At 30.5% G+C, this 16,914-nt stretch overlaps 1 protein-coding gene across 11 annotated transcripts; it reads right to left on the reverse strand.

Annotated features, from left to right (window-relative positions):
- Positions 1-5,681: 5,681 nt before the first annotated feature.
- Positions 5,682-11,033, reverse strand: LOC145958981 (uncharacterized). 11 transcript variants are annotated; one of them, XM_083076814.1, is made up of 6 exons: positions 10,436-11,033; positions 10,290-10,335; positions 8,635-8,689; positions 6,549-7,453; positions 6,193-6,240; positions 5,682-5,968 (listed from the first exon to the last, which is right to left on the reverse strand). In XM_083076814.1, exons 1-4 carry the CDS (start codon positions 10,781-10,783, stop codon positions 7,450-7,452), a joined length of 453 nt encoding a protein of 150 aa, XP_082932940.1. In that variant the 5' UTR covers positions 10,784-11,033; the 3' UTR covers positions 5,682-5,968; positions 6,193-6,240; positions 6,549-7,449. The 11 variants fall into 11 exon arrangements, with proteins under 11 accessions (XP_082932940.1, XP_082932939.1, XP_082932944.1 ...); XM_083076813.1 differs by having other exon boundaries at positions 6,193-6,268; XM_083076818.1 differs by lacking the exon at positions 8,635-8,689 and having other exon boundaries at positions 6,549-6,612.
- Positions 11,034-16,914: the final 5,881 nt, after the last annotated feature.

A 16,914-nucleotide genomic window follows, 5' to 3' on the forward strand; every position in this document is an offset into this window, starting at 1 on the left:
CAAGTCAATCTTCTAAGTTCAACTTCAATATATATTCAAGATATTTTAATTTTTAAAATTATTTTTCTTGTCGTTAGTTTTTATGCAACTCACAACATAAAAGCATGCATTACATGCCTTATCACATCTTATATAACAAACAACATTCATCTTCAACATAAAACAACATACTTCTCAACTTATGAAATTTTCACATATAATATCATATTCATAAACAAGATTCAACTTGATAATGTAGATGCCTCTTATATATATAGTGTATATACCTCGGTGAATTTAGGGTTATCTCTCTCATATGTTACGATCTCGATGGTATGGGCTTATGGTTGTACCAGATGTTTGTTGAGGAGACCTTTTGGACGATGTGGCTTTACTTGTCCGATGTGATATGCTGATGTTGCCTGGCTCATGGTATTGATGTCCTATGTTGTCGACCGAGTTCAATAATTCGGTCAAGTTGGTACAACTATCAAAGTGAATTGGTCTATTATACTCAAAAGACAAAAGTGACAAAACTTTTAGAAAAGGACAATTCCTTAAGCTTTCAAACTACATTCTTTTTTATGAAGCAGAGGAGAAAGAAAAACACATTCATAATTGATGTGTTACACCAATTTCAACAAGAGAAAAAGAAGAAGGAGAAATGCATTGGTATGCATGAAAATGGTGTGGAAAATGTGCAACTTTTAAGTTTAATTTTTGGGTAATCGTGCATCTTTTAAGTTTAATTTTTTAGTAACAATGCAACTTTTAAATGCCAAATTTAATTCCAAAAACCCGGCTGATAAATACAATATTAGAATTTGTGTTAATGGTAGATGAAAATTCAAATATAACTTTTAAGTTTAAAATGACTTGTATACCATTATTTTGGGGAATAAAATTGTTTCTTTAATAACTAAACAACTTTTAGATATAAAAACAATGATAGAAACTTTAGGAGAAACAAGATTAATGTAACTTTTTCTTCAAGTTTCTAAGGAAGGATTTTCATTTCTTAGACTCCTTCAAGCTTCTTTAATGGCTTCCATGGACATTAGAAGCCATTTCCACTTAACAAAGTAAGGTTAAAGCTTTCCTTAATGGCACCACACTCTTGAAGAATGATAACCCACTTCAATTTCTCACCACACTAAATAAAAGATAAGAGAAAAGAAAGAAATTCAAAGGCAGAAAACAAGTTTTGAGAGAGAAAGTATTCTTTCAATTTTATAAAAATCTCAAAGTGTCTACAACATGGTTCAAAACTCCTCCATACAGAGCTAGGTGGCTTGGAGAGGAAGCTAAACATCTAGGAGACAAGGAGGAAACATTTAGATCTAGTTCCACCAATTACAAACAACCTTATTGGACATGTTTGAGACATGTAGAAGATAATTAAATCTAGAAGAGCCAATGAGTAAGTGCCAATAGTACTTTTGTCTCTAGGTGGTTTGGAGAGTTGGCTCCAAGATGAAGGAATAACCAAGATGGGCGGGCTATGGTGCCCTTGGCTTGTCTTGGTCGAACCAAAAACTAGGGAATTGGTTTGCTTTGGTTAACCAAATGAAGGTTGAACCAAGTCAAATCAATTCCTTAGGCCAAGAGAAGAAAAATAAGCTTAATATCACTTTTTTTTGCTATTTCCACACCTTTGCTACTTCCACACCACCTAGAATGGTTATTGTCACACCACTAAAATGGTTATTTCCACTTTAATTACTAAACTAAAAGAAAGCTAGAATTTGGTGACCATGAATACATGGTCAAATGGAATACATTTCAAAAAGGAACATGACTTTAAATTCTAAAGTCATAACCTAAAAACAAAGAAACATACATCCCTAAATACAAGGGCACAAAAAAACTATACACTTAACTACTATATATAGAGGAGTGGAAAGCAAACTATACAAAGTATATACAATAAAAGACTAAGCAACTAGAAGAAGAACAAATACTTTATGCTCATGTTAAGCAAAGGTCTAAAATGCACATCCCCTCTAATAGCTTCCTTTAGCCTCCTAACCATAAACCTTCTTGAAGGTTTTATGGCCTTCAAGGATGATCCTCGTCAAACAACTTTTGTCACCCTTCAGTTTGTTGGGGATCCCAAATGCATTCACATGTATAATTGCAAAAGAGAAAGTAAATTAACAAAACAAGAGATTTATGTGGTTCAGTCAGAATAACCTACATTCACGTCCACACTAGATGGTATTTTCTATTTCATAATTAGGTTTATAATTACATGAGTATTTATAAAATAAAAAAAGAAAGAAAGCAAATGGGCCAAGCCCAATAAACCCTTCAGACTCCACATACTTAACAATCTCCCACTTGGAGGTTGATCACATCAACTACACTCCAAAGTAAATCTAGTAAACCTCAAAACCATAACACCACCCAACTAGTGTGACGCCTTCTCAATAATTAACCATTAAAGCTAGTTGAAGCTATGCAAAGTTTCAACTTCTTAGTAGTAACCACCTTAGTCAACATATCTGTTGGATTCTTTAACCTAGGGATCTTCTTCAAGAACAAAGTACCATCATTGATTAGTCCTCTAATGAAATGGTATCTCAACTAGATGTGTTTTGTCTTTGCATGAAACACATGATTCGTTACAAGATGAATGACACTCTAATTATCATTATAAAGAACATTGTCACACTGCTTCTTGTCCAACTCTTCAAGAAAATTCTTCAACCAAATCATTTCCTTACCGACTTCTAAAATAGCCATGTACTTTTCGTCTGTGGTTGAAAGTGCAAATCTTTTCTAAAGTCGAGACATGCAACTAACTATTGTTCCACCTACTATGAAAACAAATCCTGTAGTACTCTTCCTAGTGTCTGAACAACCTCCCACATCTACATCAGAATATCCTTCCAATATAACATCATTCTTACTCAAACATAACGCAATCTTAGAAATACCTTTCAAGTAGCGTAGCAACCACTTGACTGCTTCCCAATGCTTCCTTCCTAGATTAGACATGAATCCGCTAACAACTCTCACTGCATGAGCAATGTCTGGTCTAGTACATACCATTGCATACATTAAGCTACCAACTACATATGTATAAGGAACCTTAACCATTATTGCCTTGTCTTCATCTGTCTTAGGTGAATGCTCCTTTGTGAGATTGAAGTGAGCCCCCAAAGGTGTACTTACGATCTTGGCATCCTGCATGCTGAATTTCTCTAACAATTTCCCAATATACTTCTCTTGAGATCATATTAAGGAACCTTCAGATCTTTTCCTACTGATGTTCATGCCCAAAATCTACTTTGTACAACCCAAATCCTTCATTTCAAACTCTTTAGACAATTATTCCTTCAATATATTGATTTCATCCATATTAGATCCTGCAACTAACATGTCATCAACATATAATAGTAATATGATATAGGATGGACCAAAATTTTTCAAATAACAACACTGATCCATGGCAAACTTCTTGTACCTCTTCCTACTCATAAAACTGTCAAACTTTAGGTACTATTGCCTTGGTGCTTGCTTCAACCCATACAAACTCTTAGTCAACTTACAGACCAAGTTCTTCTTCCCTGCTATTTGGAAACCCTCTAGTTGCACCATGTAGATGTTCTCATCAAGGTCACCATGTAGGAATGTTGTCTTAACATCTAACTACTCTAGATGTAAGTCTTCTGCAGACACAATGCTCAACATAAGTCTTATGGTAGTCATTTTAACTACAGGAGAGAAAATCTCATTATAGTCAATACCTCTTTTTTGCTGAAAGCCTTTTACCACTAACCTTGCCTTGTATCTCTTGTTGCCATCATGTTCTTACTTGACCTTGAACACCTACTTGTTCTGTAATGCCCTTTTTTCTACTAGTAGGTTAGTCAAACACCAAGTTTTATTCTTCTCAAGTGAGTTCATCTCCTCCTTCATGGCTAGTTCCCACTAGGCTGCATCATCCATCTACAATGCCTCTTGATAACATAGAGGTTCTCTATCGTCAGTCAACAACAAGTAATTTGCTGAAGGAGAGGTCTAATAACTCTACTAGATCTCCCCACTTCAATTACTGGAGTGATTGGAGTGGTCTCCTCAACTGTGCTATTTTCTAAGCTCTCACCTTTTCCTACAATGTCGTCTTCTATAATGTCATCTAATACTGCCTCTTGCTTCTCTATTGGTTTCTTTTCAGCTTCAGAATTTGTCTCAAGTCACTACAAAAAAAAAGGATTTTAGCGACCACAAAAATCGGTCGCTAAATTACTTAAATCGGTCGCTATTTACTTTAGCGACCGAATTAGCGACCGATTTGAAGTAGTTGCAAAAACTCTGGTCGCAAAGTTGTTTAGCGACCGAAATACTGGTGGTCGCTAATTAGCGACCAAAAATTTCGATCGCTAATTGGTAACTACGATTATGGTCGCAATAGTATATGGGGACCAAATTAGCGACCGAAAAAAAGGTCGCTAAATCGGTCGCTAAATGTGTTATTTATTTTTAATTTTTTAAATAATTATTTTCCTTTTCGTCGCTAAGTCGGTCGCTAAATTTTATTATTTTAAAAAAATAATTTTCATTTCGGTCGCTAAATCGGTCACTAAGTGTATTTTTTTTTTTTTAAAAATAATTTCTGATTCAGTCACTAAATCGGTCGCTAAATTTTATTATTTTAAAAATAATTTTCAATTCGGTCACTAAATCGGTCGCTAAATTTTATTATAATAAAAAATTAATTTTTTTTCGGTCGCTAAATCGGTCGCTAAACATAATTTTATTTTAAAAAAAATAAAAAAAACTGATTTTTTTTTTCGCTAGGCTTACTTTATTTTTAGACATGATCGCTAATTTTATACCTTAAACACTATATATTTTATTTTCATTTGTATTTTGAACCTGTTTAACAATGAAACAATAACACTCATACCAAAATAAAAAATAAAACAAGTTCCTTTGCTAAAAAAAAAATTGATCCATATTTTACTCCAAACAAAGATAAACATAAACTAAATTGCAAACCATTAAAAGAAATAATCCTCTAGTATGCAAGATGCACTCTTGAATTTAAAAGAAAAATAAAAAGGACAAGTATACAAACCACAATATTTTAACATATAAAAAGATGGTGCTTTACTGCATCAAAAACAATATTGATAAGTCTTGGTTTGTCAAGTTACAGATTCTTCCAATTTTAATGGGAAACCCACTCTTCTATATATATCCTCTCATAGATGACTAAACTAATAGCCTTAATTTTCATCTCCAGCATGATTGAATATTTGATTTCAAATATAGCCTCGTATGAAAGCAAAGCATGAAACATAATCAATTTAACAATAACTAATTCTAAAATGCAAGTCAAAACCCAACACATTCATCCATATTTATTTCAATATAAAGGATAACTGCCACCAATCATATACAAATACATGGACATATATGACCTTAAGTGTTACATGAGCACTCAACGCTTTAAACAACTTGGTAACAAAATGAGTAATTAAACATAGAACCAAATGAATCCAAAACGAATAGCTAGTACAAAAATCAGCATGGTCATTAAAATCAGCATGCCACGCAAGTACAAAAACAAGTAAATATTTTCATCAGATGTAAAATTTTAGTTCCCAGCTTGCATCAATACCATGGTCATTAAAATTGTAATTAAGATTTCTGTGGCAATCAATACATTTTGGTTTCACTATGCAAAGCAATAAACCAAGAGCTATCATTAATTAATAAAATAAATATTTAAATATAACCAAAGGGAAAATTATCAAATTAAGATTGAGTCACCCAAGACAAATAAGAAGGAAGTATAGCTTGGGCCATGAATATCACCATCATCCTCCAATGGCTGCCTACGAATATCACCATCATCCTCCCTGAGTTCAACCCGTATAAACAAATTCCTTTTCCTACGGATCCCTGAAACTTACGCCACGCTCTACGCGCCAATCATCAGTGTCAAGTTTTTCAGGCATTTTAGCAACACTTTTTCCTAGAACAACGCAAAGATACAACAAAATTCAAAATCACAGATTCACAAGAGCATGATCAAATTCCAAAATTTATTTGAAACAAAAAAGAAACGATACTCAGGATCAAATGAATCTCAATCTGTTAACTCCATTACAAAGCTGGAAAAGGGTAATGAAGTTTAGACTAAATTACATGCAATAAAAATGAGTCTATAAGTAAAATGAAACGAATTTAAATACTTACCCTCCACTCAAATCCCAAAAAGACTTGAGCTTGATCAATCTCTGTGCTCTTGAGCAGGAAATTTGATTATTTATAACTATTTTAAAATGTACAAAAAAAAAACAAACAAAGTGATGACAAGTGACTAGCCTTTTTCATTATCAAACTTCAAAAATGTTTTTCTCAAGTATTCTTCCCAATGAAACACACATGCTGAAAAGAAAATTTTCATTTCTCACAAACAATAACCTTAAAGGAAGACGAAGACAAACAAACAAACACAGAAACGCACTTTAAAAAGTTAAAGTCAAATTTGAATAGAAACTAAAGATGCTGTGGTGTGAGAAAATAAAGCCATGAACTTCAGAAGAACTTACTTAGTAATATGGGATGTTCCATGGAGTACTTAAGTGGCTTGGTCTCTCCCACCTTGAAAGGTAGCTATCAAGAGAAGGTTCCCCAAATGCTTGGGTGCTTATTACAACTTATTACAAATACAAAAATTAATATGATTTCTTTTTGTACATGACATAAATCAAGAGGTGAAAATATCAGCTATAGTATGCGTCTAATTGCAGCAACATCGGCTCAAAATTAACAGGTAATGGAGAAAAATACTACCTAGAAGTAATGCAATGATTAAAGTGCACAACTGAACCATGTTTGCATAGTTAATTTATTCTTAAATATTTACAATTTTAAAATTCTACAGACATGTTTCAAGAGTAAAAGGTCTTCTTCAATATATTCTAAGTGAAACATCTTTGTACAGGACTATAATTGGTTTAAAGCTACATGCATTTCTGTCCTCTTTTCTTAATCATTCAGTTAAAAAATCAAGTACAAGAAAATAAACAAATTGGCTTATGATTGTACCAAGTATATTAAATTGCAAAGAAAAAAGTCAATGATAAAAAAGAATAAGCAAAGACAAAAATAAAATAAACTTTTTTTAATTTTTTCAAAAAGAAAAACGTGCATTGTGACACCCTCTACCCCAACATACATATACAGTAATTATAAAAAAAAATAAAATATTTCATCATTAAAAATCAAATTTCCAACCACGTAAGGATAAAGAGTTCACATTCATAAACTTAATACAAATAACATGTCGGTAAAATTACAAAGAAATAAAACTGAATTTTCCAAAATAATTTAATAAAAACATCTTAACACTAATCATATCTATGTCCCGATGTCACATGTCCTATCAGAGCAAAACCCAACATAGAAGCCTAAGCTTCATCATCAACATCCTCAGCCTCACGCTGATGATCACCTGTATAACAGTCAAAACAAAACAACACGAGAAAAGGGAGTGAGAAACATCTCACTCTGGCTCACAGTGTAGAAATACACACCGGATAGCCAAACACAAACAATATAGATATAGCATAGACATGTTAACACAATATTACATCTTACTCATCCAAGACATAAAAATATCAATTTATTATATAACATTGAAAATGCACATGGACACGGACTACATATTATCATGCATGTGGCGCCAGTAAAACATCACATGGCATATTGCCGCTAGCAATACACGAAGAGTAGTCTAGGAGTACATGCCGGGTCACACCCTCTGCGCACTCTCACTAGAAGGATATACTACCAGAGTCTCGTCGGGATAGCTAAGCCGCGCAAGATACATCCCATGCACACAATGGGCGAGACTAGGACTTCCAAACCGAGTTATCCCCAAGGACTAATCCCCAAAGCTTTTACACTAGGGGGCCTTCTCTGGCGGTGTATTCCATATCGTACCCTTAAAACACTTATGCAAATGATGCATGTCAATCAAGACTCTATGCATTCTCATATCACATTATCATTTCCCATGGTCATATCACATCATCACATTCGTCATCACATTTCATCATCATATTTCATTATCACGTTTCATATCTCATGTCTCAATCACATTTCACATTAGATCATCATATCACATTATCACATTTTCTCATCATGTTCACAAAGCCTCACAGAGCACTTTAATTTATATTAAAACTCGTTTATTTATAAAATTAAATACATATTTTAACATCACATCAAACAAGGAATATAACAGAATAATCAGAAATTAAAACATAAAATATTCATATTTTTCCTATTTCTCATAGGGTTTCCCGCAGGAACCCATAGAGCACTTTAAATCATATCAAAACATATTTATTTTCAAAATTAAGCACATACTTACACTCAACAAATATCAAGAAACACAACAGAAAACTCAGAAGGTAAAACAGAAAACATTTAAAATTTGCCTCTTACAATTATCAATACATTCTCTTAGGGTTTCCTATAGGAACCCATAGAAATCTCAATTCATACAGTTGGGAAAAACCCCTCATACATAGACATACAAAAAATACAACAAACACAGGATTGGGGGCCAATCCCACTACCCAGCATACAATCCCACACTCAGAGCAAGATTTCTCACTCCCCCCTTACCTCGATAAGCAGAAGCCGAATCTTGTTTGGTCGCCTCCTCTAGGTTTCCCTTTGCCTTCAGAGAGGAAGGAGGAAAAATATTGGAAAATGAAAAAATGAGTTTTAGAGAGTGCAAAACGCTCTATTTATAGGCATCAGGCCGCGGCCAGAACGGCCCGTTCCGAATCCGGAACGGCCCGTTCTGGGCACATAGAACATGGTCAAAAATCTCTCCCAGAACGGCCCGTTCCAAACCCAGAACGGCCCGTTCTGAGTCAAGACTTTGTCCTTTATAAACACATCCGAAATGGCCTGTTTCCAAAGTGAAACGGCCCGTTCTGGGTTAAAATTTTACCCACGCATGCTTGATTTGGAACGGCTCGTTCCCAAACTGGAACGGCCCGTTCCAGAGCTATGAAAATTCAGAATTATTAATTAATAAATAAATAAATAACATATATATATATATATATCAAATTAAAATAAAATATCAATATAATTTAAAACATGATTTTCTTCAAATAATAATTATAACAAAATATCATAATTAATAATATTTATACAAAATAATTTTCATAAATGATTATTATTAAAAACCTTTAAAACTTCAATCAAACCCATTTAATTAATCAAAATAATTATAAAGAAATAATCTTCATAAATACAAAAATAAATAATAATTATTCGTAGTATTAATAGGAAAAATTCGGGGTGTTACATGCATGCCAGTGGGAGACTTACCAATGAGTGCAAGGAGTTCAAGTGTTCACATTAACATTTGTTCGAAGACTTGTGTGAGTCATACGAGTATGAGTCCAAAACTTAATTCAATATTTTGACCATGACTATAGATTCACAAATAAGAATAAATAATCAAATTTGATTTGATTATTGAGTAGTCATTTTCAATTGTAGACTTAACTCTGTTCTGTTGTTTTGAATAAATATAAATACTTGTTAACAAAGCATTTATTCAATTTAATTTTGATATAATTGAATTACATGTCAAATTGACAACAGTAATTGACAAAAATTGGTAAGATAAACTGTTTGCTGTAATCGAAAGTGAAACTTAAAAATGCAAATTGAAATTAAATGATAAAATGAAAATAAATCATATACTCGTAAATGTAAATGAACTTTGAAAAGTAAATGTAAAAATCTAAAGAAAAGCAATCAAATTTCAGGTCATTACAATGATAAAACCGTAATCAAGTTTGTCAAACTCAAGGTTGAAGTAAACTTTTGGAGGCTAAACTTATCTAAAAAACTTACTGACCTTACCTAATACCCAATTCAATAAATCAATGATAAAAATCATAAAAATCATATCTCTTTAATTTTCACTATTAAATATAATAAATTATTCACTATTAATAATAAAGACATACTCTATTCTCTTTAATTTATTTTTATTTAAAAATACCCATGCAATGCACAAAAAACTTGCTTCTGTAAGTAGAAAGATTTCTTCTCGGTATTGGAAATTTATTCTTTCTCCTAGAACACAGTTCAATAATTAGAACACAGCCAGAGATAGCAGAATGAAGCTTTCATAAAAAATAAATCAAGACTAATATAATCTTTCTAACGTTAAAAGCTATATCCTCTCTGTAAATATAACAAAGCTTATGACAGATTATAATGCAAATAGAAGGTAGGAAACTAATAATCACCTGACTGCTCTGAATCATCATTAAAATCTGAGCAAAGTAGCATGTTCTACATTTTCACATGGTGCATTAAGTCAAAATAGAGATAAACAGCAATTGTATCAGGATTTCAAAACATAAAACTAGAATATGGGTCTGTTTGGATAAACCTGGGTGAAGGGGAAGGTCTGCTGAACAGGGACAGGGTCAACCTGGGTGATGTTGGAAAGGTCATTGATTTCCAGGAAGTGGAGCATGTCAAGGGTCTCCTTGTCGACCTCGATGTGGTCGGTGTTGATGCCGTGAACGGGACTTTGTTGCCGTTCATCTCCACCACCATCCACACCACCGGCGGCGGCACTTTGTTGCTGGAAAACCAAGTCCTCGGGGGGTTTGGGTTCCTCGACCTTCCTGGAGCGCTTGCGGGCCGAGGCGGGCTGGAGCGGCTGGTCGGGACGGTTCTTGGTGGCTCGCGTCCGGCCCAAGAAGGCGGCGCAGATCTCGGACTGGGCCTTCATGGCGAAGGAGAACTCATGCTTGAGGCTGCAGTGAACCCTAGAGAGCAAGACGAACTAGTTGGAATAGGTGCCTTTGGCCATTGATTTGACGAAATCACCGGAAGGTTGGAGAAGGGAGGGTCGAGGGTTAGGGTTTGCGGAGGGTGGAAGATTGGAGATTTGGGGAAAAGACGAGTTTGGTTGAAGACGAGAGAAAGGGAAAAGTGTTGAGAGGGCGCTAAAGGCACTGTGTTAGCGCGCGGAGAATACAAATTTTAAAAATTAAGAAAATTAATGAAGTGTATAAATTTTAGATTTTATATCAAATATTCTTAATCATATTTATTTGAAATAGAGTAAATAGAGTTTTTTTTATTAAAAGAATCAAATAAAGTTTATTTAATTAGATTTGCCTATATTTTAGTAAAACAAAATTAAGTATTTTTTTTTACCTATTTGTATGTTTAAAGGGAATAAATAATTATGTATAGTAATCCAATATTAAATCAAAAGATAATAAAAATTATAACTAAAATCATAATAAATATTATGATATTAAATTTAGTAAATATTAAAATTAATTAAATATTTGTATTTAAAAAATTGTTATAGATTTTAGATATATATTTTAAAGTTTTTATTTTATTAAATTAATTAAAAATTAATTATATTTTATCATTTTTTAATAAAGTAAGTGAATGATAATTAAATATTATAATTATTTTAAAATAATTTAAAATGAAAAGATAATAAAATATGTTAACTTATGTTTCAAATAAAATGCTTTAAAATATTATAATCAAAAGAAATCCAATATTAAATCAAAAGATTATAAAAATTATAACTAAAATCATAATTAATATTTTGATATTAAATTTATTATATCTTAAATTAATTAAATATTTGTATCAAATAAATTGATACATATTTTAGATTTTATTTACTATGTTTTATAATCAAAAGAAATCCAATATTAAATCAAAAGATTATAAAAAATTATAACTAAATTATAATAAATATTCTGATACTAGATTTTTAAAATATATTTTAATTAAAAATATATTTTTGGTGAATATGATGGTTAAAAGTATTTTTTATAAATAATTATATTAAAAATAAATTTTAAAATCTTATAATGGTGTTTTTTAATGATGTTAACTTAAATATTCCCAAGATTTTAGAATAAATTAAAATGAAAAGATAATAAAATATGTTAATCTGTGTTGGGATTTTATTTCAACATGAAACTTTAAAATAAATGTGCGAATAAAAAAAACTTCGTCAAAACGGTCATATATTCTGTTTGATAGAGAAAAAAGTAAGGAAGCGCATTGTGATGTATTAAAAACTAATAAAAAATAACAAGTAGGTGGTTTGTCCAATTAGTTATGGGGAAGACTTAAGATTTTCTCCACGTAAGTATGTGTGTGGATTCGAGCTCTACTGTCAGTAATTTTAGCCTTTTTAAACAAAGGAGGTGTTATTGTAATAAAAAGGAGGTGTATATATCATAAGTTAAATACTATGAACATCTTCGAGTAAATTAAAATCAAAAGATAATAATTTTTTTAAATTACTAAAAAATATTTCATTTTTTAATTGTTTCACAAATTCTTACTAATTTTTGTATAAATCAATTGTTTTTAAACAATGAAACTAACATGATTATATTAATTGAATTGAATAATTAAGTCTAACTTTTAAAATAATAATTGAAATAAAATAAGATTCAAGAAAATAATTTCAAAATATATTAAGTAAATAATTTTTATATATAATAAAATTAAAGAGAAGGATTAAAATAATTAATGGAATTGATGTAATGTTCATTTATAAATATTTAAATAAATTATAAGTAGAAAGGTATTATTTAATTGATGTTTAAAATAAAATATTTTATAATATCTGAATGAATTGATTTTTAAGATAAACTATTATATACATATTTAATTAATATAATTTTAATATATATATATATATGTATATTAGATATATTTTAAATATATATTTTTATATTAAAAATTATTTTATCATTAAATAAAATAAAAATATTTCAAAATATGGCTGTTGTTGAATCAGTTTCTCATGGTGGGATCATATTCATATATAATAATAGAATCATGTCTCCTTAAAGAAGCAATATCTACCTCAAAGTAGTACGAGCATAATTGAAAATAGATGGTATAACGTATTCTAAATAATTGATCTCATGTGTTATTAGTTTATATATTTATATATACATTTTTTATTTTATAATTTTTATTTATTAAACTAATGGAACATTAATTATATTTTATCAATTTTAGATTTGTTTGATAAATTTTTATTAATCCTTATATAAGCCAATTATTTTTAATTTGATCGAACTAGCATGTTTATATCAATTGAACTAGATGTTTAAGTCAATTTTAAAAATAATAATTAAAATAAAATAAGATTTATGAAAAGAAGTTTATTTACCTTAACAAAATTGGAAAGAACAATAAATTATGTATTTTCATATTATCTAATAATATAATAAAACATTAAGCATGATAAAAGAGAAATAAATTTCTCAAGAGAAAAATAAATAAATTTTCTAGATAAACTATTATTTAAATTAGTCTAAATTTTTTTAAAAAAATATTCAATTAAAAAGATTATTATTTAATTTTCTTTTATAGCATTATGTTTCTCACTTTTTAATACATCATGATATATTAATTGTCCATTTTAAATTATATATTTTTTATTATTTTAAAAAAATAATTTTTTTCGGATGATAATGATTTTTATTTCTTATCATTAATATTTTTATCATTATAAAAATAATATTATATATTTTTATATTTGTTTTCAATTAAAAAAAAATATTTTTGAATTTTTTAAAAAATTTCTATTTAGCGACCGATTTTAATTTGGTCGCTAAAATTATTATAAATAATAATTTTTTTTATTTTTTTAGCGATCGATTTGAATTTGGTCGCTAAAATTATTATAAATAATAATTTTTTTTATTTTGTTAGTGACTGATTTTAATTTGGTCGCTAAAGTTATTTTAAATAATAATATTTTTTATTTTTTTAGCGACCAAATTAAAATCGGTCGCTAAAAAAATAAAAAAAATATTATTATTTATAATATTTTAGCGACTAAATTAAAATCGGTCGCTAAAGTTATTATAAATCATAATAGTTTTTTTATTTTTTTAGCGACCGATTTTAATTTGGTCGCTAAAATTATAATAATATTTTTATTATTATTTTAGCGACCAAATTCAAATCGGTCGCTAAAAAAATAAAAAAATATTATTATTTAAAATAATTTAGCGACCAAATTAAAATCGGTCGCTAAAGTTATTATAAATAATAATATATTTTTATTTTTTTAGCGACCGATTTTGAATTTGGTCGCTAAATGTATTATAAATAATAATTTTATTATTATTTTAGCGACCAAATTCAAATCAGTCGCTAAAAAAATAAAAAAAAATATTATTATTTATAATAATTTAGCGAACCAAATTAAAATCGGTCGCTAAAGTTATTATAAATAATAATATTTTTTTATTTTTTTAGCGACCGATTTTAATTTGGTCGCTAAAATTATTATAAATAATATTTTTTTTTTATTTTTTAGTCACCGATTTATAATTTGGTCGCTAAAATTATTATAAATAATAATATTTTATTCTTTTAGCGATCGAAACCGTTCCGTCGCTATTTTAACCAATAATTATTATTTTAGCGACCAATTTAGCGACTGTTTATTGGCTACTAAAAAAATCGGTCGCTAAATAAAATTTGCAACTAAATTAGATTTGGTCATTAATTATGTCGCTATTAGCGACGGAAAAAAATCGGTCGCTAATTTCGGTGGCTAAATTGATTTTTTTTTGTAGTGAGTCTGTCCTTGTACACAACATTTTCATTAAAAGTAACATCTCTGCTTCTAATGATCTTTCTATTTTGACCATCCCATAAGCCATATCCCATATCATTTGATCCTTAGCCAATAAAATTGAACTTTCTTGCTTTTGGATCAAGCTTGTCCTTGTCAGCATCTCTAACACGAACATAAAAAACACAACCAAATACTTTCAAATGAGAAAGACTTACATCCTTGCTTTGCCAATTCCTCCTTAGGAATCTTGAACCCTATGGGAACTGAGGGTCCTCGATTAATGAGGTATGCTACTGTGCTCACTACATCTGTCCAGAATGTCTTCGGTAACCCTAGATGAATTCTTATACTACCCTCTCATTCAAGGTCCTATTCATTCTTTCAGCAACACCATTCTATTAAGGTGTCTCAGGAATAGTTTTAAGCATTCTAATTCCATTCTCAGCACAATAATTAACAAATTAAATACTACTGTATTCACCACCATTATCAGACTTTAAACATTTAACTTTTAATCCTCTCATTCTCAACAGCAGCTTTCCACTTCTTAAAGGTATTAAATACTTCTGATTTTTGCTTCAAAAAATAAACCCATACCTTTTTGGTGGAATCATCAATGAAGGTGACATAATATCGTGATCCTCCTAATGATGAGACTGATGTTGGTCCATGCACACCTGTATGAACAAGCTCCAACTTCTCAACCTTGGGCATCTTCTCCGACTTGGCAAAAATAACTCTCTTCTACTTTCCAAACACACATGGTGCACAGAAACCAACTTCTACCTCTTTCAATTCTAGAATCTTCCCCTTTGAGACTAGTATATTCATACCCTTCTCGCTCATATAACCAAGTCTTTGGTGCCACAGAGTCAAAGAATGACCAACATCATCACTAAATGAATTTACTTCTTCTGTAGGTAGTTCTACCATGTAAATGGTTCCTTTCTTCCAACCGCAAGCAACAACTAGATTACCCTTCGCCACCTTCCACTAACCATCTCCAAATGTAACTCGATATCCTTGAACATCCAACATACCCATATAGATTAACATTCTGTTGAGTCTTGGAATATATCTGACATCTTTCAATGTCCATACTATACTCGCAGAAGTTCTAAGATTTATATCTCCCATGCCTGCAATGTCTAAAGCTTCATCATCTACTAGACAAACTTTGCCAAAATTTATAGTTTTGAAATTTTTCATCTAGTCCTTGTAAGGAGAAACATGGAAAGATGCACTAGAATCCATGATCCAAGATTCAAACTTACTCTCAATAGAACAGATCAACGCATCACCAATATCTTCTTGTGTTGCATTCACTGTGTTGTCATGCCTCTTTTCTTTAGGGGCAAAAGGAGTAGTACACTGGTTTTTGAAGTGACCATTTTGCTGACAATTCCAACAGATAATATCCTTGCAAGGTTTGGATTGTCCTCACTTCTTGGACTTTGATCTATCACACCTAGAACCTTGCCCCCTTTCAAGCCTTCTATATCTACCTTTTGTGCTCAATAAGAAACCTGCTGATTCTTTGGCGTTTCTTCTAGGAACATCCTCACTGTGACACCCTTACTACCCCAACACATACATCATAATAATGTAATTAAATTAAGAAAAATAAACTTTAAAATTTGGTAAAAGGGTTCACATAAACTTCAAAAATCGTTCTTTAATAACCTTGAATATTAAAGATTTAGAAAATGAAACACAAAAGTTTACAAATTATTTTCAAAATGATATTTACAATTCCAAATCCATATAAAAATTCTTTCCTAAAAGTCCTCTGCCCCGATGTCACAATATCAGAGCATACCCCTAATTTAACTGTTGGCATTCTAGATGCCACTCGCAGCCGGATCTTCCTCACCTAAAACATCCACAAAATTGTACGGTGAGAAAAGAAAACATCTATATGCAAAGTACATATAAACACATCACAATATAATCTCATCATAATTCATTATTTAATTATATATATATATATATATATATATATCAATCATTCATCATCTTCACATCTCAATTCACATTTAACATATCTCATTTCACATACATATCTCAATCCATCATAATCCACACCAATTATACAATTTACAACATCATTTCCATATTCATAATTCATGTCAATCTTACAATTAACAATATCATTTTCAAATCCATAATTCACATCAATCTTACAATTAACACTATGCCAAGACCTCCCCACATTTGACACAAGTGATACAGGTTAATTGCCTCCACACCAGACCAGGGTCACACCCTCC

This window comes from Cajanus cajan, chromosome 6 (assembly GCF_000230855.2).
Source record: "Cajanus cajan strain Asha chromosome 6, NIPB_CcT2T_4, whole genome shotgun sequence".
In the NCBI taxonomy this organism is placed as follows: Eukaryota; Viridiplantae; Streptophyta; class Magnoliopsida; order Fabales; family Fabaceae; genus Cajanus; species Cajanus cajan.